The 22358-nt window shown below is 40.6% G+C and overlaps 1 protein-coding gene across 1 annotated transcript; it reads right to left on the bottom strand.

Annotated features, from left to right (window-relative positions):
- Positions 1-6: 6 nt before the first annotated feature.
- slc22a31 (solute carrier family 22 member 31) lies at positions 7-16777 on the bottom strand. Its single transcript, XM_026166303.1, has 9 exons — positions 16215-16777; positions 8720-8823; positions 8398-8552; positions 5241-5409; positions 3919-4064; positions 3569-3677; positions 2420-2634; positions 2168-2279; positions 7-1987 (listed from the first exon to the last, which is right to left on the bottom strand). The coding sequence occupies exons 1-9, from the start codon at positions 16602-16604 to the stop codon at positions 1552-1554; spliced, it is 1836 nt and encodes a 611-aa protein (XP_026022088.1). The 5' UTR covers positions 16605-16777; the 3' UTR covers positions 7-1551.
- Positions 16778-22358: the final 5581 nt, after the last annotated feature.

Here is a 22358-nt window from a genome sequence, read left to right as displayed (position 1 = left end):
AACAAATTATGTTATTAAAGTTTATTTAAACCTGAGTCAGAGTTTCAATTCATCCATTTTATCTCATTTAAAACAAAAACAGTCGTAAAGGTGCCTTTTTATGGGCAGGACTGTAAACAGGGTTTTTTTTCCTAGTTGAATAATGAAGTCACACAACTATAACCTGAGTAACACACCTGAACATTTTCACTCCAAGCAGTACATTTCTTTGTTTTGTAAAGTGAACAGGGCCATCTAGTGTTCAGAGAGAGAAACACCATCACTGAACATTTTTAAAACAAGTTTTGTCGATTTGAGTTTGCTTTACAGAGAAGTAAAAAAAGATTTAGATTATTTTCCTTAAAAAGTTAACACTCAGCTTTTGCACATTTTACTTTACAAAGAAACAATAAAACATTAGGTTTTAAAAGCTTACATCACCAACTGTAGTTCCAACACAAGCACCTTTGTTTGCTCACTGAAGGTAAAGTTATGTATTCACAAACAGTAAACTATCACACAACGACACTGACGGCTGAAGACATGATCTCATCTCACAGTTCGAACTAAAGGCTTTAAACACGTAAAACATCCGCACTAGTAAACATAAAAGAACATTAAACAAACCATTTTTTTTTTTAAAAAGAATGTAAATATATACGTCTACTGGTTCCACAACGTTGTTGCGTTTTAGCTGAAGCATTCCAGACACAGACGCACTTTTCGCTCAGCAGCTGCTGTGGTTAGTGCATCTTGAAATTTAGCCACTTCCAGTTTTTAAGTAGAAAACAACAAGACAGTTTTTAATGCAATAGTTGGTAATAGATGTGGTTTATAGAAGGAGCATGAAGACAGAAAAACGTAATGGTAAAGAAATGGTTGTGTTTATCCACACTGATCACATCCTAACATCAGAAAAAGGACAAATGAAGCTTGTTAGTTGCACAGGAAACAAAAAGCCTTTTAAAAAAAAACAAAAAAAAAAACAAAACTATAATTGATCATTTTTAGTACATCATCAGCGCCCCCTGCTGTGCTTCACGAGTATAGTCTTGGGTGTTCTGGTGATCTGTAGCTCACTCAGCGCTGCTATCTGCTGGTGAGTCAGGCAGACAGACTTAATGAAGAACCGTGTTACTGAGAAACGCAATCGAAGAGCTTTACATGACAGAGCTCCTCTGGTAACACTGGAGTGTGCCAGTTTGCTTTGAATGCCTACCACAGACATGAGCAGTGTGACCCCAGCTGCACTGGGAATGTACCAACATATTCCTACATCTCAGAAAAGGCTGACAAAACACAGCAAAAGGAGGCCATCGTCCCACAGCGGTGGACCGGATCCATGCGTGAAGACGCCACTGCATAGTAACAAAATGTAAAGAGACCAGATGGAAATATTGATGAAAACTGACAAAGTTGGAGCCATTGCTCTAAAGTGCATCCAGCTCTCCAGATGAGTTATGAAGAGCTAGTCACTGACCCTTGCACTGAAGGCTTATCATAGCCTGTCAGAGGTAACATTTCGGCTCCTCCCCTCAAGCTAGAGTGTAAAGAGGAGGAGAAGGGTTAAATTTAAGACACATCTCTCAGAGTTTCTGGTTCCTGTGTTTCATTGTTTGACAGCAGAGGGGGATGAGCAGGAACACCGATCCTGTAAGGCAAAGAATCTTTAGTCAACATCTTCCTGGTGGCAGACACCAGGAGGGAGTAGTTATCCGGGTTGTACTCCGACAAAGGGGCACGCGCGTGCAGTAGAGGGAGGCTGTCTCTGGTGGGCTGCGACAGGAAGAGGGGTGGTCGCCTCTGGTTCTCGCCGTCCTTCATGGAATCTGGGAGCGGTTTCCGTTTGCTTTCAGGTAGGAGCATTATGCAGAGGACGGAGAGGACAGCGAAGGAAGCGAAGACAACATGATGGAGGAAATAGCCACCATTGTTCTGGAGCTCCATCAGGGAGGAGGCGGCCCTGCCAACACAACCCAATGCCAGCACCAGGCCAAGGCAGCCACCTCTGGACGAGAGAGAGGAAGCACAGGAAAAGGAGAATAAATCACCAAGGTGAAAAGATCGCACGGTACTTTGTTTCAACCCATTTTTTTTTCTTTGTACTTTAAAACTTCCTTTTGACTTTGCAGCAAATGGGATCAATACGTCCCATTTTCAGTTTAATCAAGAACAAAGAGACATTTACCGAACTACAGTTGGCATCACCTCACAGGTGAAGAATGCACTGAGCATGGCGAGAGCCTGAGAGAACAACAAACCCACAACGGAGAGCACCAGCACCAGGCCACCCTGCAGGTCTGTCAAACACAAACGTCAATAAAAGAGTCATTAAAACCAGAGAGTGAAAAACTTTCTGGGATGTGATCCAAAACTTTTTCAAGGAAACTCTGAAGGGAATTTACAGTAGATCTTATGGGCCTGTGTGGATGTTACATACATGGTGTAAGGGCCAGCAGCAGGAGTGAAGACAGTCCAGTGATGATGGCAGAGAGGAGAAGCATGCCACGTCGGCCAAAGTGATTGATGGACAAACACAGGAAGATGCAGGCGAGCGCTCCAGTTACCACCCGGAGGAAGTAGCTGAAGTAGAACTTATTGGAGAAAGTGTGCAGGTTTTTGGTGAAGCAGTACTGGATGCCTGTTCCAATGAATCTGGATGGCAAAGGAAAAAATAAAATAATCAGGTTGAAAGCAGGTACCTCAAATCCTAAAAATTACCCGTTAGGGAATATCTCAGTCTATCTAGCTCTGGACCTGTCGTGGCACTTGGTAATCAGTTTTGTGGTTTAAGCGCAGCAGATATTGAAAGCATGTTGTACATTTCCTGCCCTCATGGTTGATGCCATAGCAACACAAACAAAAACAAATGAATTGTTTCCCCTTTAATTTGACCTCTTCTGTAACAAAGTAACAAACCACTGATGTGTACAGCTGATGACAAAGTATTTCCCCCCTTCCTCATTTTTTACTTTGACATATTTCCAGGATTTCAAATTTTCAGGTCAAATTTTTTTTTATATTAGACGAAGACAACCCAACAAGGAGGAAAAAGCTAACAAAACATGCCTTTCCTGTGTGGAGAGTAGATGCCCTCCTTGCTAAATCATGAACTAACTCATACTTTGTTTTGGTTTAGAAAGCTTAGTTCAATTTCACCAGCCACACTCAGGTCTGATTACTGCCAGTTGGATCTCGACATCACTTAAACAGGAACTCGAGTCCTCATTTGAAGTTCAGAGTTCATGATTCAACAATAAGAAAGACTGGGCAAAACATGGCACCATGGGAGCGATCCAAGGAAAAAACCCACTACTGAACAAAAACACCACAAAAAGGTTTTTTCTCACTTCTCCTCAGTGTTAAGAAAAACTCAGTATCAGTTATCAAACACTCGCCTGCAGTTCTTGTTCGTTTTTGTTCAACCCACTGAATTAAAGCTGAAAGTCTGCACTTCAACTCCATCTGAGTTGTTTCATTTAAAATGAATTCTGGTGATGCACAGAACCAAAACTGTCCAAATATTTATGGACTTCATTGTAGCGCCCCTGACTCGGGACCGCTGATTTCATGAAGAGAGGAAACTCACAAGGTGAAGCCGAGTATGAGGCAGTTCTTCCAGATGACGTGAGTCCGACGCAGCTCCAGAGCAGAGTGGTATCGTGGCTGACTGTCCTCGCCGTACACTGAATCAATCTCTGTAACCACAAACAGGGAAATCATTTAAACTGATGTCCCAACAAAGTTAAACCCCACTGAGTTTGATTTGGAAATACGTGTTGCTTCTACCAAGGAAATACCAGGGTTTAGAAATTGGTGAGGTCCAGATTTTTCTTCTCTTAATGCATCACGTTTAAGGTTTAGCGCCTGTGCTCCAACAACCAGGAGAAAACTGTACACGCCTACAGAGAAATCCTAGAGGTGTGTGTGTGTGTGTACCTGACAGCAGGGTTTCGCCAGGGTAGAGGTCGTCTTGTAGAAAAACACAATTTCTTTTAGAGAAATCCTGAAGGCTCCTCTTCGCTTGAGGAATCTGAACTGTGGCCAGCAGCCAGCGAGGAGACTCTGGAAATACCGATGCACAGCTGAAGAAAAAACAAACAAAAAAAACAGTTATCCATCACAAATATCAATAGCAAGTCAAAAGGCTTTGACATCTCAAACAGCAACATCATAAGTGCTTTAGTCACCATGTTATGGCCAAGTAAGTGAAAATCTGTATTAAAGTGTTTTTTTAAACTTGATCTTATGAGTGGGTAAAAATGAGAAATCATACGGTAGGCATACTCTGCTTTATAGACAAAATATAGACATTGGGGTCATTTTTCTTCCCCATTGACTTCTAAGCAGTGTACAAGGTAGGAGTTGCCCCCTGCTCGGCATTAGAGAAAAATGCATGTTTAAAGTTTTTTGCATTGGCTTCACTTTCCAGCCTGAAAGCTCCATCCATCTTTAAAATACAGTACACTGTTTACAGCTGGGAATTACAGACACGTTTATATACAGTTCCCCCCTCCACCTGAGGTTGGAGTGTAATTAGACAGATTTCAAGGACGTGTGCGGTCTACATCATGTGCTCAGAAATTCAATAAGACTTGAGATGATTCAATTATTGTATTTGTAGTTGGAAGCTGTTGCTGTGACAACAACATGGTGGAAGTGAAATAGTCTCCCTCTTCTGGGAGGAAATTTTTTTAAAATAATTAAAGAGCAGAAACAAGATCTAAACAATTTTGATGCCGTGTCTAAAATACTTTAATTTGCCTGCAGAATTTTGTATTGCTTGGAGTACTGACAGTTTTTTTTCCCCCCCCCCAAATCTAAGCTGGTAAATATGGCATTTCAGCCATCTAGCCACGATGACACAAATGCATGAACAATTTTTAGCCCAGAGCACACCATGTTAGTTTTGTAGATTCCCCATGCAAAATAAAAATGACACAGCCTCTCCTGAGGCCTTTAAGCTGTTACCTGGCAATTTTTTCAGAGCATCTGAGTGAATGATAACACTTGTTGTTATAGGGTCTCATGTAAAGACCGTTTGAGTGAGGACTGGGTGTTATCTACTAAAATATCCCAGATAACAATTAAACAAACATGGAGATTCTTGTGAACTCAGGTGTGGCTTGCTTGAAGAGGCCTGAGACAGGAACGAAGATCGCATTATGTTATGGCGTGAGGACGGCACATAGAGAACCGCTGGGGAAAAACAAACAGCGTGTTTACCTGTGCGCCTCCAAAAACACTACCAGCTGACTCACCACCAATAGGACAGCAGAAGAACTAAAGGCAAAGTGGCCACCGCCTGGAGGACGGGCCAATCACGGGACAGAACCGCAATGCCTGGCAACAGCAGTTCTGCCAGCACGCCGAAGAAACCACTGACCATAGCAACCATCAGACGATGGGGAGGGTCGCAAAGCTCCAACCCTAAGGGGATAAGAAGAAGAAAAAAAAAGCATCAGAGCACAGCTGAAGGAAAGCAAACCTATTCATCCCGTTGCTATGGCAGCCACCTCGTGCCTAAAGCACACTGTAGCACATCCTCAAACTTCATGTCAGCACAGGTCATGTAGCATGTAAGGGTGAAAGCCCCGCCTACCTTCACCTCCTGTTTGGTTTAAGAGAAAAGGAAATGCCAAATGGAACAGCCAGGAAATTTAAAAGTCCTATTTTAGGTGATTTCAATAAGAATCAGTCTTGTTTTTCTAATTTAAAAGTTAATTCCTCAACATCTGTCCTTTATTTAGTTTTTATTTACACTTATCACTTTCTAAATCTTTGATAGAGTCACCCACTCATCCAGGGTTCAATCGGTTTAACTTCTGTACCACCATTAAGACTGCTTTTAAACCCTCATAGGCAGAAAAGGAAGTGGCTTATCTCAAGTGACTCCTGCCATCAAAGACCTGACCTCCCAATAGGGGAGACCTGAAGTCCACCCTCGTGCAAAAACATGAAAACCAGCATTAAAACATAGAATCTGCTCTCAAATTGTCAAAATAAAATTTCAACATATTAAGTTTATAATTTTTTTTTTTTTTTTTTTAAAGAAAGAAGGATGAAGTGGATCGGTTTTCAGTGTGGACGTGGTTGTTAGGGTAGTGAGGAGCTCACTTCCTGGTTGCCCTGCCTTCAGTCCTGTCCTGCTATTATATCCTCCTGCCTATAGCACCCCCCAAAAAAAAAAAAAAAAAAAAAAAACCCAAACAAAAACCCAAACAAAAACAAAACATTTTCCCCTCTCAGCCTAACCCCACACAGCAACATAATCGGACAGTCCAAGAAAAGAAAAACAAACAAACAAACAAACAAACAAACAAACAAACAAACAAACAAACAAACAAACAAACAAACAAACAAACAAACAAACAAACAAACAAACAAACAAACAAACAAACAAACAAACAAACAAAAACAACGCCAAAACAAACCCTGGAGTGAATTTCGACCTGACCTTGCAGGAATGTGGGAGTACGCCTCCCACATTCCTCCCATTTCTCATATGCATCTACAATCTCCACCTTCGCTCACTGCGAATCACTACCAAGCAGAGAAGTTTTGCTGAATCTCCTGCTGAAGACTGAAAGCTGAGGACTTTTCATAGTGGGGTGGCTCACTTGTGCCGTTTGCCCCACAGAGAGAGGACAGCTGAAGTATGACCGACCTCACACCTCTTAGCTCAGCTCCAGTCACCTGCCTGCTGTCAGTCACAGCCTGGTTTCTTTAGTTACCAATATAATATCCATCTCCAGTGTGCTACAAACAACTGAAGCTATAATTCTAATAACAGAAAAAATTCCTGCTCCCCCCCAATAGTCTTGAATGGTAGCATATTTGTACACCTACCAGTCACTGGGTAAGCCTGTGACTGGTACTAGGGTTGCGCCCACTTTTGCCTTCAGGACTGTTTTAAGGCTTCATGACAGATTCAACAAGATGCTGGAAATATTTCTCAGAGACTTCGGTCCAGGCTGACATGATGGCATCACAGATACTGCAGATCCACCACATCCCAAAGGTACTCTGAGGCCATCCGAGTTCAGTGAACTCAGTCATGTTAAAGAACTGTAGTGACTGGACCAAGTGGACCACGGTCACTGCTCAGGTATTTATTACATATCGACATGTCTCTGTGCATTATCCCTTACACTGTCAACAAATCAACTTCGCTCATTCTGATTAATGACAGTCTCCTGCCACAGCCTGTGAGCAGGAGAAAGTCCACAACTAGCTGGTGAACACAGTAACATTTAACAACAAAAGAATCAACTAGATATGTAGGCAGGAGGAAAAGAGGAAGACCTCAAGAGGAGATTCATGAATGTAGTGAAGGAGGACATGCAGCAGCAGATCTGCTGTCGGCGACCTGAATGGAACAGCCAAAAGAGGAAAAAAGAAAGGGAATTATGACCACAATACGTAATGTCTCTGCACGACTTGTATATTTTAGTCTCCTAATAAAATTATATGACAAGAGAAATGTGGAAGTTTGTCTGACGGATGATGTGATTTCATGAAAGTTATTTAATTATTCCTCATGTTATCAGAGGCTTCATGATGGAAGCTGAACTGATTAGAGACACTTGGTGGTTATATTTATCTACAGCCTCTCTTTGCAAACTACACAGTTTAATGAATACGGATAATAGAAATGAGCAGTGATGCAAATGCTCCAAACAACTTTCACAATAAAATGCTGTCAAGTTTAGCATAGAGTTTGAAGCATGAACGCATCTTAACTAATTTGTCTGGAGAATCAAACATGAAGCACTGCAAACGGTGATCTATCAAAGATACTGCTTTAGACTGAAGGTGAGGAGATTTAGTTTAATGCAATGCTGCAGTATATCCTTTAATGCATGAATTTCAGACTTTACTATGAAGGTATCAAGTCTCATTTCAGGACTCTCCACAAATAAAGATAAGATGGGCAAGATTGACCTGCTTCTGTGGGGACAACAAGGGCTTCTATCTTTTCCACTGATAAGATTAGTTCAGCACAGCACGGTGTACAGATAATTAGCTGGGCAAATACATTAACATTATTTAACTTTTACACGACATCAGATTTTTCTCAATAGAAAGATATAGTATCAGGTATCATTGCAATCTCTTGTTCAATGATTTAAGAAGGAAAACAAAATAAAAGAGAGACAGCAAGCTGATGAGCACGCTTTAAAGTTGAAACCATAACCCCGGAGAGCATGTCAGGCTGAGGGATTTTCCCCTCAATGACACGGCACGCCATGACAGATGCACAGTAACGATCATGTGCCACTTGTTATTTACCCTCTGGCCTCTTATGTGTGTAAGTAAAATGTGAACATGTGACCAGTCCATAAAACCTTTTTCTACTTCAGTGAGAAAGCTCGACTGCCAGACATCAGCTTTAAAATGTGGATACAGATTACTTACGGGCGATGTAGGAGGACACAAACAGCCCAGCGAGTGAGGCGCCTTGAGACAGACGCAGCAGCAGAAACACCACCACACTCCTGGACAAACACAGAGCTACACCCAACAGACTGGACAGACCGACGGACAGGAGGAAACCTCGCCGACGACCCAACCTGAAGACACAGACGTAAAACATGCACGAGTGAAACTTCACAGCCTAAACAGTCAACACACACACAAAAATGATGATCTAATGCAACCGTTTTAAACACATTTATTCTGGTGTTTATGTTCTTCATATCTTATTTAGAGTTACATATCAACTGAGGTTATTACTCACCAGTCACACAGGGTGCCTAGAAATATGTATCCCAGAATCCATCCAGTCATGAAACAGATATGCTGCACGGGGATTTTCCAGTAGTCACTGCAGACCAGGTTCCACTGCAGGGGAGGAAAAAGCAGCACAAACACTGATGAATGTCATGAGTTTAAAAGGAAATGTGAGACAATAATTCAATATTTCAGTGCTCTAATGTCAGAGTTCTTGAACAACACTGTAGGTATACACGAAGACTTTTAGGTACACAAGTTTAACTGCTTGTTAGCACAAATATCTAAATCAGCCAATCACATGGCAGCAATCCATCGCATAGTCAAGTTCAGACTGAGCATCAGAATGAGAAAGGTAATTTAAGCAACTCTGAGCGTCCCATGGTCATTCCTGCCAGACAGGCTGGTCTGAGTGTTTTAGAAACGACTGATCTACTGGGATTGTTCCCACAATCATGTCTATGGTTTACAGAAAATAGTAAAAAAATAAAAAATAAAAATGTTCTGAGGCTGTGATGAGTCTTGATTTCTGTTGCAATATGATGGTAGGGTTTTTTTAAAGCATGAAAGCAAGGATCCGTCCAGCCCCTACGAGTTCAGACTGGTGATGGTGATGAAATGGTGTGGGGCACATTTGAGCTCTTATAATCAAGTGATCATGGTTTAAACGGCACAGCCTAAGTGAGTACTGTCGTTTACGTCCATCCGATAATGCACCATGCCACAAAAGTCAAATCGTCTCAAACTGGTTTCTTGTACATGACAGCGAGTTCACCGTGCTCAAAAGGCCTCCACAGTCACCAGATCTCAATCTGATGGAGGTTTTTGGGATGTGGTGGAACAGCAGATTCACATCATGGATGTGCAGCCATCACTTCACCTTGGACTAAAATCTCAAGGAGTGTTTCCACCACCTTGTCGAGGACAGATCAAGGCTAAAGGGGCCCAACGTGGTACTATGCATGATTATAAAGGTGCTCATGGGTCCTGACAGCGAGCCATTTTCTGGCTAACCGGGTCCATCTACTGTTTGTAGTGTTGGTGCCTTTTGAAAAGTTTGGTAATGATATTTAATGTGTAGTTAATTCTAGCAGCAGTCCTTCCAACATGTTTATGCTCCAGTTCTGATGAGCATTTGCAAGCCAGTTTTCCAGAGGTACTCCACATCCAGCTCCAAAAATGGTGAGATTTTAAAAAATAAAAAAATAAAAAGTCAATTTCTTCATTTTAAATTGCAATTGGATGAAAAACAAGTGACCAACTAAAAAGGTAAGAAATCAAGCTAAACGCCTACACTGCAGAACCTCAGCACGAAAGGTTTCAGTCATACCAATGCAATTATACTTTATGTATAAAACATTCTATCAAAGACTTAAAAGGCACAAATTAGAGCTGCTCCCAACATGCTGCATACATCATAACCTGACTATGTAACATGCCGAGAATAGCAGTTGAGTCAAACGCACAGAGAGCCGTCTGTGGGGGAATCAGGAATGTAGATCATGTTGTTTGTAATCGAGTTAAGATGCCTGCTGACAGTGTTATTACATTAGAATAAAGTGCCAGCAGCTTTACGCCTGGTTAGTACCAGTCCCTGCCTGTAAGAAAGATTCTCATCTACTTTCCCTCCAGCCTCATCTCCTCTACTTTCCTACAGACACCAGTCATGTTTTCTGTATTTTACAGATTGATCCAGCCGCACAGTGTAAAGTCAAAGCATCAAAGGAAACAGTGAAGAAAGTGAGAAGAGCTCAGAAAGGAGCTAAATGAAAACGACTGACTACGTGAGGTCACTTTCCAATGTGCCGAGCACATTTTAGGGTTTGCCTAGGAGGTTCCTGGGGGGATCAAAATTGTAAATACGGCTGAGAGACTGGTAAGTGGCATCAAATTGCTAATACTTAAAGCTAATACAGATACGATGCCTTCTGTCCCATCTCCTGGGACAGACTTCAGACCCCCACCCACACTTAACAAGTAGTTAAGAAATCTGATCATCTTGAGTATTTTTTCACTTAAATCAACAAGCCAACAAATATTGGTTCTTCTGATCAGTGCGTTTGTTGTTATTTTGAAAATAATGCAGTTTAGAAGTGGTACAAAGATGTGCTCAGGTGTGACCGGATCGCTTGACCAGCATCATGTGGAGTGAATCACATTTAAAACAGAGGCCAGGAGGGTCATTCAACTGAAGGTGATGGGACATTTGATCATTAACAGCTGTTCATTTTTGTTAATCTGTCAGCTGAGTAAGTGATACGGTTTTGTTGTAAACCAGTTTAATCAGGTTCCATGATTCATGGTTCCAGTTCAACGTTTCTTGCTCTTTAACAATAAGATCTTTAGGTGTGATCAAGTTTTTTGTAAATATTTGGTAAGGATTTACAAATTTCATGCAATGTCAGTGGTGTCCAATTGCACCTGGCCTTAGACTCATATGAGTAATTCTATGCAGACCTGCGATAAAGTGCACCCGTACCCCTTCCATAGAAATGAAGAGTCTACATAGCAACCAGGTGCTGATAATCAAATGCACTTGATTAACTGATCATCAGTAAGTGAGAGTTGTAGCAGTTGCAGGTCTGAAGCGTCAAAGTGTGCGTTAATATGATGCAACAATCTTCCCAGGAATGGACGTCCCAGCAAATTCACCAGAAGGTCTGACCATTCAATATTCAGAGAGACTGAAAAACAAAACAGAAAAGCCCAAGAGCTACATCTGAGACTCTACAGGCCTCAGTTAACATGTTAATGTTAAATTTCATGACAGTACAGTTAGAAAAAGACTGAACAAGCGTGGTTTGTTTGGAAGTGTTACCAGAAGAAAGTCTCTTTCGTCTAAAACAATCAGCGCTGCACAGGTACCGCACAGGACGGGCACACGGCAGTCGACCATGAATTCCTCTGTGCACCAAAGTATTCTAGAGTCAAATGTGAGGCCATCAGTGCAAAAGCTAAAGCTTGAAGGAAACTGGGTCACGCAACAGGACAACTGAATGACTAAGACAAAAAAAAAAAAATGAAAAGAATCAAGATCCAGTCAGAGTACAGACGTCAACTGTAAGAGAGCTGTGCATAACTGAACACCTACAAACCTCAATGAGCCAAAGTAACTCTGTAAGGAAGAGTGGGCCAAAATTCCCCCACAGTGATACGAGAGGCTGATGAAGTAATGCCTTTTTTGTATTACTTTGAGTTAAAGGTGGTTCCTCAAGCTACTGAATTATGAGGCACACATAGTTTTTCCTCTTCTGTTCTTTTTCCACATGACTGTGTGAAATAGTAGTAGTGAAAACAGTGTACCAAATAAGATAAGATAGAACTTTATTAATCCCTCGGGTGGGTTCCTCTGGGAAATTCGGTTTCCAAAAGCACAGCACTGACAGAAGTTACAGTATGTTGTTTGTTTGTGTTTTTTTTAAATATATGTGTATATCTCTATATCCACACACACACACACACACACACACACACACACACACACACACACGCAGGTTTATAAAATTTGCTTAGGCTTTACTTGATCTTACGATTTACTTTTTAGCAATTTTAGATGAGCTTTATCTTGCTAAGTTAAAAAGAGGACTCTTCTATTAAAAGTAAAGCCATTATGTCAATATATGTGCTGAAACTAAGGTAATCGCAGCGGCACAAGCATTTTTTTTTCCCCCCAAAGGAGGAATCCACAACACAGATAATTTCTATCAAGGTTTCAACCCTCTCCTGGAGTTTTTCAGTCAAAATAAAATTACATTTTGAGGGTATACGGGACACAATTGTCTCTCTTTGCTAATGTTTTTATTCCCACTGGGTCTTGTCGTTAGGATTTCCTACACAGACTTATTTTCCAATTGAACTTACCGTCACTTATTTCAAGCAATGACGACTGACGGCACATGAGAAGACAAAGAAGGAACAGTGATGTGAATTAGACATCTGATCCGATTTACTTAATCCAGGTTACTGGAGCAAACATGAACTGCTTGAACCTTTTGATCAGTCGGGTCTCCTCACCAACTTCCAGCTGCCTACAGAAGGTAAAAACTAAACTCCTCTCTGTGCATTATTTTATATAGGAATATCATCTGGTGCCATATTTGCTGCATGGTCATTTGAACAAACGCAAACTCATTTCAAAATATGCACTAAATAATCAGTGTGATTGCAAAAAAGTTGCATACAAATTAAGGGCCCTTTGGAAGCCTGGACCCTGCAGGGTAAGCTCCTCAAACATTAGTGGCCACAAACGTGAACATCCGTCTCTAAACTTGATAAAGAGGAGAGTGCTGGACAGCTATGGTTAGTGACTGTTATTCCACCCAGCGCCCGTGTTGTACTCTGCTCAGTTTTTCCGTTACTGGAGTGGTCCTTTGTCTTAGCGAATGACGACATGAGTGGAGGAAGCCGTTGTGTTCAGGGTCTCAGGAAGGAACTGGAGGGGGGGGGGGGGGGGGGGAACTTCTAATTTCCCCACTGCCACAGTTTGTCATAGAGGCCTCATGATAAGGCACGATACACAGATGATAATCTGAGAACAAGCTCAGGGGCAATTACCCATAATGACTGTGTCCTGCTCGTATTACCCCCCCACATCAGCTGCTAACAGCCACAACTGTCCACATTTTGATATTTGTTTTAAGATACTACAGCACAAAACAGATGTAGTGTGATTGTGTAGGGGTGTAGCACAGAACTCTGTGGGCCCCTTTTCCTTCCCAGATCCATATCTGTCACGCATATGAGTGTTTTTTAACAAATGATTGAGCTGTAAACAACAATCTGTTCATTAGGATGCTAATAGTGAACTGTCCATGAACCACAGTTAGCTAAAACATCTATGACGTGTCCATACGTCTGCGCAGTTTGAAATCTCCCATGTCAACCCAGATGTCTTAACATATGGAAATCTGCAATTAAAATGAGTTTTTCCTTGGAGTACCAAGCTCTAGAGTGTGTTGTTTTCTTATTTTTTATTAAAGTATTTATAGTTCCCAGGACAAAAAAAAAAAAAAAAAAATGCAGTCCTAGTTTTGTAACACTTTTCTAAAATGCTATGTCTTCCCATCACCCTCGGGGTAACCTTCATTATCCTCTCTCCCTTTACTTCCTCATCACATCCTCTTGCTCACACAGGACTGACGTGAGCCTCACACAGTTTTCAACCTGCCTGTTGATAAGGCACCTCAGAGGTCAAGCCAGATCACCAAGATCGTACAGTAATACATTCTGTCAGAGGTGTCCTAAAATACAAACCACGTGTGCTGGGAATTTACCCAGTGGGCTTCACGCTAACACAGAAACAAACAAATTATAGGGCTTTGGCATCTCTCCGAGCTAGGAGAGCTAGGTGAATTGCACCATACTGGAAGGGCATGTTTGCTCATTCTATGAAGCAGTGGATAAAGGGACTTGGTGCTGGTCTGGAAAGACTAACGCACACAGCTAAAAGGAAAGAAGTTTGTGCACCTGCACTCATCTGTAAATTAATCAGTTTGTGCAATTCTATTTTGAAATAATGTATTTGATTGGTACGTCATTTGTTCAACGTTAATGAGTCTCTGTGCACCTGAATGATTTTTCGTTGATTTAGGACGCATTACTGTGGTCCAGGTGTTCATTTAAGTTGTTTTGCATTTGTTTTAATGAAATTGTGCCTGTATATTATCATCATATCATTATGTAACACGAGGTTTGTTGGTGTTCCTCTGGTGAAGTTATACAGCAGGACATACAGCAGACAAGTCTGGATGATTTACAACAGATGAAAACATTTGAGAGTCATGCCAAAACATGGGTGTTGGCAGCCTGCCTCACAGTGCTTCAGCAGAAGTAGCAAAAGCTAAATGAATGTGTCCATTGTCATCCACCTACCTGCAAGCTTACGTTTAATTATTTTATTTAAAGCAGTGTCACTGTGGGATTTTAAGATGCCACGTCATCAGCTTGAAACAACGTAGCTTCCTCAAAGTGTCCTGCTTACCTCGTGGCACCCTGGTTAAGAACCACTCGTCCAACATACAAAGCTTCAAGCTGCTTCACATTAGTGTTGCTGAGCTCTATGAGCCATATGAGCTCAGCTTGTATTACATGATTTGTAAAAAGCACCGCCTGCTGCTGATGTGCTCTCTCCAGCTGTTTCTGAAATTAAGTAGTGCACGTTTCATGCTGTTAAATTGTGCTAGGACTCAATGGTGGTAAAGGAAGAAACTGGGACTGCTGTGGAGATCCACAGCAACATGTTTATAAAGAGGTCAAATTAATAATGAGCAGAAGTGAGTTCAGCTTCTAGTCCTCCACAACAGTCCCAGTTTCTCATGCGTGGGTCGTTCTGATAGATTTAGGATCACATTTGACATTAAGCTCAACGCCTTTAACAGAGACTTACAAATTCTCCTTGGAAAAAACAAAACACCTTGACAGATAACCTTCTGTGCTGAGAAGGCCAGTCCCACTGTGGGGTGGACTAAAACTGTTTTGCAGCATTTCTAAGGGGGCGACAGTGCCATCTATAATCAAAGTTCAGTCATCCAACTGTTGAAAAATATTTATGTCGGAAATTACCCAGAAGTTACAGAAAAGGTAGGAAACTAATGCAGATGTTTATTTCAGGCTTGCAAGGACCCTGGGTTTTCCCATGTAGAAGGCCCCTTGTTCATGGTTTAGGGGTTTGTGAGGTCATGATGGGATTTTTATTTTTTATCTTTTGGGATGACTCCAAAGCTTAACCTCCTAGGACCTGGTATCCACATGTGTGGACATCACATTTTGGGTTGTCTAGACCAAAATACTAAATTTTGCTCTACAAGGGCCGGATATCCACTTATGAGGACATTATACTGCCACTGTTCCATCGAAATTTAAAACCAATGTCCTCATGTGGATCTCATTTTTCTCAGAAACAAAAATCGGGTTAAAACAAAAAAATCTGGTAATTCTTTGTTTTTACATTAATCAGGTCCCAATCAGCCCAATTAGCAAAGAGAAACTAAAAATGCATGCCATGAAAAAGTTCGGGTGTTAGGAGGTCAAAGTCAGAGTTCACGCGCTGGGTTAAAAGACAGTTAAACCCTGCTTAAAAGCAAAAGTGCATGTAGGACTGCATATTTGAGTGCCAACCTGCTTTCTTGGAGGCAAATTATCATTATACACTTCTTATATGAACTATGAAGCATTTGTTCCCTGGCTGGCTGGCCTCTCATCTTCGTTCCCGAGAAGCCACGGCAGATAAACGGCAGTCAGTAAGATTCAAGCCAACAAGAAAGTGTTAACTGCTCAACTTGAGTCAATATTGACTGAAAGCTGCCCAACAGTCGTGTTCGTGACACAGCGTGCCTTTAAGCAGACAGAGCAGCTCAACGAAACAAGGCCAGAAACGAGCACGTGAAAGGAAACTGCTTCACCGGGTAAGAAAATGTAACCCAAACCCACAACCTGTTGTATCTCTGCCTCCTAACTCCCCCACAGATCTGTATATTAACACCAGGGCTAAACGTGCGTCTTACCTCAGTGACAAAGTTCCTCTGGAGGCCCGCTACATGAGAGTACTCCCACCCTGTGGTGCAGGGCACCCTCTCTCTGGGCGCGTTCTCGGAGAGGTCCGAGGAGTTGGGGGGGTACTTATAAAGTTCACAGTGGCTCCGACCGGAGCCGTTCACCCAGGGGATGGTGAGGTTGAGGTACCCTTGTGTGGAGAAGTTGCTTAGGAGGAACGCGGAGGGCAGCAGCGTCGGGTCTGGCTTGCAGTGGTACGAGTCCGGGATGAGTGTGTAAAACACGTCGCTGAACAGATTCAGCGTGACGGCGAAACTGGGGAACCAGCTGAACACGACCACGATTCGGTTATAGCGCCCATAGCCCCCGGTGTGAGGGAAAACCTTAGTTTCATAATCCATTTGAAGTCGACAGCTCGTGGTAACAGACGGTCCGAAGACTTTTACGCAGTGAGAGCGCACAGCCGCACGACGCTGAAGCAGGCAGGCAGGGGGCGGATCTTAGGGTCACACAGCCCCGGGGATCGACTTTTATGACACACCTGCTACTTGGAGACTGAGTGACTAATTTCAGGGTAATCCCCACTGACAGCGGGAGTCCAGGGAGCTGTCAGTAACAGTCGATGCTTTTGATGTCTCCATGTGACTCACAGCTGGACTTGACATGAAGACAGCTACCCTGGTGGAAAGCTCACATTAATTTTCAAATTTAAACCTCTGTAATTTCATCGAAACGCTTAACTCACAGCTATTTTCAGGAATTTACTGTTTAATTTTACAGAGGTACATTTTACTCCACTTTGAAAATCTTGTTAAAACACATCAATATTTGTGCTATTTATACAACTTTACACAATATGGCTCCTCAACCACTTAGTGTATTATTATTACAAGTTAGACAGGACTGCATTGGAAGCGGGCTTATTTTTTCAGCCTGAACTTGCTGTGCAACAGTAGAACAGAATATATGTAATACTTTCAAACCTCAGTTAAAAAGATTGATAATTAGTTTTGCCAGCATTGGCTTTATTCTGCTGTTGCCATGTTGTTTCCCTGTTGTACAGGTTTTCTGGTAGTTTTTGAATGTATTTTTTTTCTGTTTTTATTTATTTATTTTTAAATAATATTGATATTATATAGATTGTTTTGTTTTTAAAATCAGTTCTGAGATTTAAATTGACATATGGCTAAGTCAACTGCATTTACAGCAGTGCTTATTAATGTACACTTTCCCTGTTAAAAAGATTTATTTTTTTAAATAAAGAATATTTTATCTCTTATACAACAAGCAGTGTTTGTGACATCAAAGGAAAATGATTTGTTCTTACACAAAAACATAAGATTATGCTGGGTTACACAATGAACTGATTTAAAGTTTGTACGATCTGAAATGTTAATATTTCTTTGAACCCATAAAACACAAAACTGCACTTTGATGCCTGCAGTGTGAGGCACATTTAGAAATGCCTTGCACTTCTTAGATGGGATAAATTAACACAAACGTCATTGATCCTATAGTTGGGAAATTCTTCTTTTGTTACTTCAGTTGTTTACTGTTATCTGAACAGCAGGAGTAACATGTGGGAGAAACATCTGTATTGCTTTAGTCTGGTGACTCATAAGACAAACAGGCTTCTTTTGCCTTGTGACTGTGCAGCTCACCTTATCAGCTGCAATGAAATCCATAAATAGGTGAGGCAGTGTTATGTAATCTGTTAGCAGACAGAAGTCCTCTGGGCATGAGTTAAAGGAGGGCTGGTAATTAAGGTAAAAAATCTGATTTACACAGAAATATTAAAGTTGACTCAGTGGACTCTTCCAGACTATGAGTTTAACTAAAGCACGAAATCCACCACTAGATAATTCAGACATTTAGATTGTGAAACGCTACAAAGATTGGACACCAAACACGTCATCCTGCTATCAATAGAAACACATCTTTGGAGTGAAGACGAGTGGCGTAACCAGGCCTTTTGGGTTGTTTGTGCAACTGCTCTGCCTTAAAGAAAACAGACATGCTTGTTACCTTAAACACTTTCCTGTTAAAATTTTTTTAATGGAAATTTAAAAACTGCCATTTTTTATATTTTTAAAAAACCTTTGTGATAATTTTAGTGTGCCATTATGCAAATATTATTCTGTACTTAGGAGGAGCTATTCAAATATGAAAGGATATTATTTCAGTATATTTCAATGTAAATGTTAAAAACTAGATGTGACAAACTATTTTAGTTAAATAAAAGCTAATAAGTAAAAACTAAAAATTTTGTGATCTTGGAAATGTCATTATAATAAAAATGATATTATAGATATTATTTGACTTTAGCATTTGTTAATTTAGTAAAGATGAGGCTGATAAAGATGCAATCTGCCTGATGAAGCTTTGATGGACATATTTGACATTTTGCATGTCTCCAAGTCTGTGAGTGAACCGCACAGATTTTCCAAAATCCTGCCTCTGACATCCTCCACAGAATAATTAAATATATGAATTCAAATAATAATTAAAAGAACAATCTAACACTGAAAAATACTAAACTGACACTCATTGTTTTCAAAAAATAAAAACATGAACTGAAATAGTCCAAAATGAAACAAAAATACAAAAACAACAACACAAAACTACAATATCTCTGGGCAGCTCTATGAAAACACAAAAACCAAAATGCAGAGAACGGCTGGTAATATTTCAAAATTTTATTAACGAACATAATCTCTGAGGAACAACAGCAGTTCTCGCGCTCTCTGTACATGCAACTGTAGAAAATAACAATTTAGAATTTTTACTTTTCAGTTTTAGTCTCCCCCCCGTCCATACTCACTTTCAGTTTCTCTCTTTTTTGTTTTTGCTTTTTTATTAAATTTTTTGTGTCTTTTTTTCCACGTTTAATTTTTTTTTGTCACTTTTTTCTTTTTTGCAGGAAATCAACAACAGCTAGAGGTGAAAGTACTGGATTTCTGTTACAGCACTGACGATAGCATCAACAAACCCATCGTGAACCAACCCTCCCCCCTTTAGCTGCTCCATCAATATGTACACAAATAAACTACATTGTACAAATAAAAAAAAGAAAAAAGAAAAAGAAAAAAAAAAGTTACATTGTTACATCATAATCACCTGCAGCGAGCGCGACACGGCCCGTTGCTGTTAGAACCCCACATTCTACGCAATTTTTCAGACTAGTACAAAGAGGAGGGTGCAAAACGTCCTGGGAGGTTTTATTTACAGAGCTATGTACAGTATGTCTCTTTCACGCATTACAAGGAGGAAAATTTACACAGCGGAGACCAACTTCAACTCAAAACATACCACAGGTGCCAGAAAAAAAAAAAAAAACGAAAACAAAATAAATGATAATAAATAGGTTATTTCCCACCATTTAAAAGAGTAGTTCTCCATGCTTTTTATTAGTCATAATCCATTCTAAAAAATAAAATAAAAAGGAACAAAGAATTTAAAAAAACAAAAACAAAAAGGCTTGAAATCGTGATTCTACATAATGAAACTAAATCATGTATATTTTTATGTCCAGTAAGAAAACACAACAAGTCTAAAAACAAACATTATGAGCGAATGTGAGTAGAGTAGAGGTAATATGTTGCTGACTGAGGTGGTGTCAGGCTAGCATCTGTATCACCACGGCCAAGAGCTCTACTATGCATCTGCTGTGTGTCTCTGTATCTTAGCCAAATATTCACGCCGGATGATCAAAGTGAATGGATGTGTGTTTGGTCTATTGCTCTGGGGAACGGAAGGGGGGAGGGAGATCACCTGTCGGCTGTGTCGACCATCACCATTTCAAGCCTTTGTAGGTTGTTAAACATACGAACGATGGCAGAAGTACGAACAAAGGCAGGGCTATGAAACTGTTTTTATGTTTTGTTTTCAAAAAAAAAAAAAAGAAAAAAGAAAGGTGCCACTCAAAACGGAAACGCTCTCGATGTGTTGTAAACAATAGTGAGAGGGTGTCGGTCAGGGCGTTGTAGCGGTATACATTCTGCTCAATAAGCAACGTGATTGACATGCCACTGGTTTTTATACAGAACAGAACCCCTCCCCCTCCCTCCCCCAAAGATAAAACACAACAACATTCAAAGCTACATACACTTTTTGCTAAAAAACACACAAGGATTCTTGAACAAAAGACACCCGCGACCCTCGTCCCCAAAACTGTAAGAAACCAACAGTAAAATAAAAACATGAGTTTTAAAAAACAATTTTTCCAGACTTTTTGTTTCCAAACATATACCAAACCAGGGTGTGTGTGTGTCTCAAAATTAAAAGAAAAAAAATAATACCCAGGACAATACATCTAGCCACCTTGTCTGCACAGTGTAATAGCAACAACCATTGCACTTGACTAGACATACCATACACAGCTATGCTGACTGACAGTGTGTAAATAACTTAAAAGTTTAGGATCAGAATATTGCCATCAGGATACGTGAGCAGCTTTCACACACAAGACCGTGTGCGTGGGGCAGGTCGGGAAAGCTTTTCAAAACCCACTAAAAACAGAGAACCAATACAAGTCATCACAAATCAACGGTTCAATGGGATCCTTTAGTTTTTAAAAGTCAGTCTATTCAGCATTAACCTATTTCTTCCCCCCTCCACTGCTTCTGTTGACGTCTGTTCACTTTTTGGTTTGTTCTGAGAAGATTTGAGTCTGGTAACCTGTCTCCTCGGGCCTGACACAAGACACCACACAACTGAATAATAACAGGAAGTAACCGAAACATTTAAAATCCCTGACCACACTAGCCCCAGCCCCTTGTAGGATAAAAAATAAAAAAGGAGGACAACGTGACTTGGTTGTTGAGCCTATTCCCGTGATTTTAAGTGGGTGTTGTACTGGAGTCCTAACATGGAAATTAACACCTTTAAAATCTACTTTAAAAACACCCGTCTAAGTGGAAGGCCTCAGGTCTGCTGAGCCATGAATAAGTGTTTTTCTTTCTGACACACTGGCACCACCTAGTGAGTAAAAGTTGTAACAGCACCATGAAAATAAGCTGCTCACCAGTACTGTGACATAAGGGGCTGACAGACTGACAGTGTTTTTAGGAGTCTGTGAGGAATGAAAATGTCTCTGTGCCTGTTACAACTCTTCAGTCAGTTCAATGTGAAGTCAGACACTGGGAGGACAGGACGAGTAGTGAAGCGCTGAAAGACCCGTGTCTTGTTGGTTTTAGACGGTGACGTTGTGCGATGATTCATAAAAAAAAAAGTCAAATTGTTTTCTTTAAATTAAAAACAAGCGAAATAATAATTTCAAACAGTTCTACACTCATATGGTTTTGCTTGTGAATGACATCTCTCTTCCATCCCACCCATATATATATATATATTTATTTATATACTTCTGTGTGACTTTGCCCAACAATGAGTACATTTTTTTTTTCACTGAAAAAGGCATTTTCTTGGTTCGAAAATTTTCAGATATAATTGTGTAGTAAAGCAATGAATAATAATCCTCTGTCTATTCTTTAAATAAATCCTCAACAACTATTCTGCTACATCTGAGGGGGCTGTATGGTTGTCGGCCCGTGAGAGGCCCATTTGAATGCAGAAGTGTTCTCTGTCAGCTGCTTGTGTTGCGGTGACTCGGGTCCAGGCGAGCCGCCTCACCTAACCCCGGATCGAGTCAAAAAATGGGATTATACAACTGTGCACTGGAGTCTTTCAATACTGACAGAATCGTGTACATGTTTTGGCCCATGGATATGAAGGGGGAAAGTGCTGCCCAAAAGTGAACTGTACATAAAAAGATAATTTTTATTTCTTTTATGTTTTTTTTTCTTTACACTTAACTGAGTGATATTACAGTACATAGGTTATTTACAACTGTGCAGTAATGTGTGGCAAAATAAATTATCTAGAAGGCAGCAAGAATACATTGGTTAACGAATATAAAAACTGTACATAATTTACGGAATACAACTTTTTTTCAGTTTTCTTTTGTTTGTTTTTTCCATTAAACTAATATTGGCTCTGTAGTGTTTCAAGTCACTTCCTCAGAAACAATGAAATGCCCAAGTAAAGAAATAGACAAAAACAATATTTCTCTCCTGCCAAAAACCACAATTTCTCAAATAGTCTCTTTGAATCTCAACATTCGTTGTGTTTGTTTCTTCTGTCCTGTGTGTGTGTGG

Source organism: Astatotilapia calliptera, chromosome 1 (assembly GCF_900246225.1).
Source record: "Astatotilapia calliptera chromosome 1, fAstCal1.2, whole genome shotgun sequence".
Taxonomy (NCBI): domain Eukaryota; kingdom Metazoa; phylum Chordata; class Actinopteri; order Cichliformes; family Cichlidae; genus Astatotilapia; species Astatotilapia calliptera.
The sequence above is the reverse complement of the archived record's forward strand: the minus strand, read 5'-3'. Positions and strand labels throughout refer to the sequence as shown.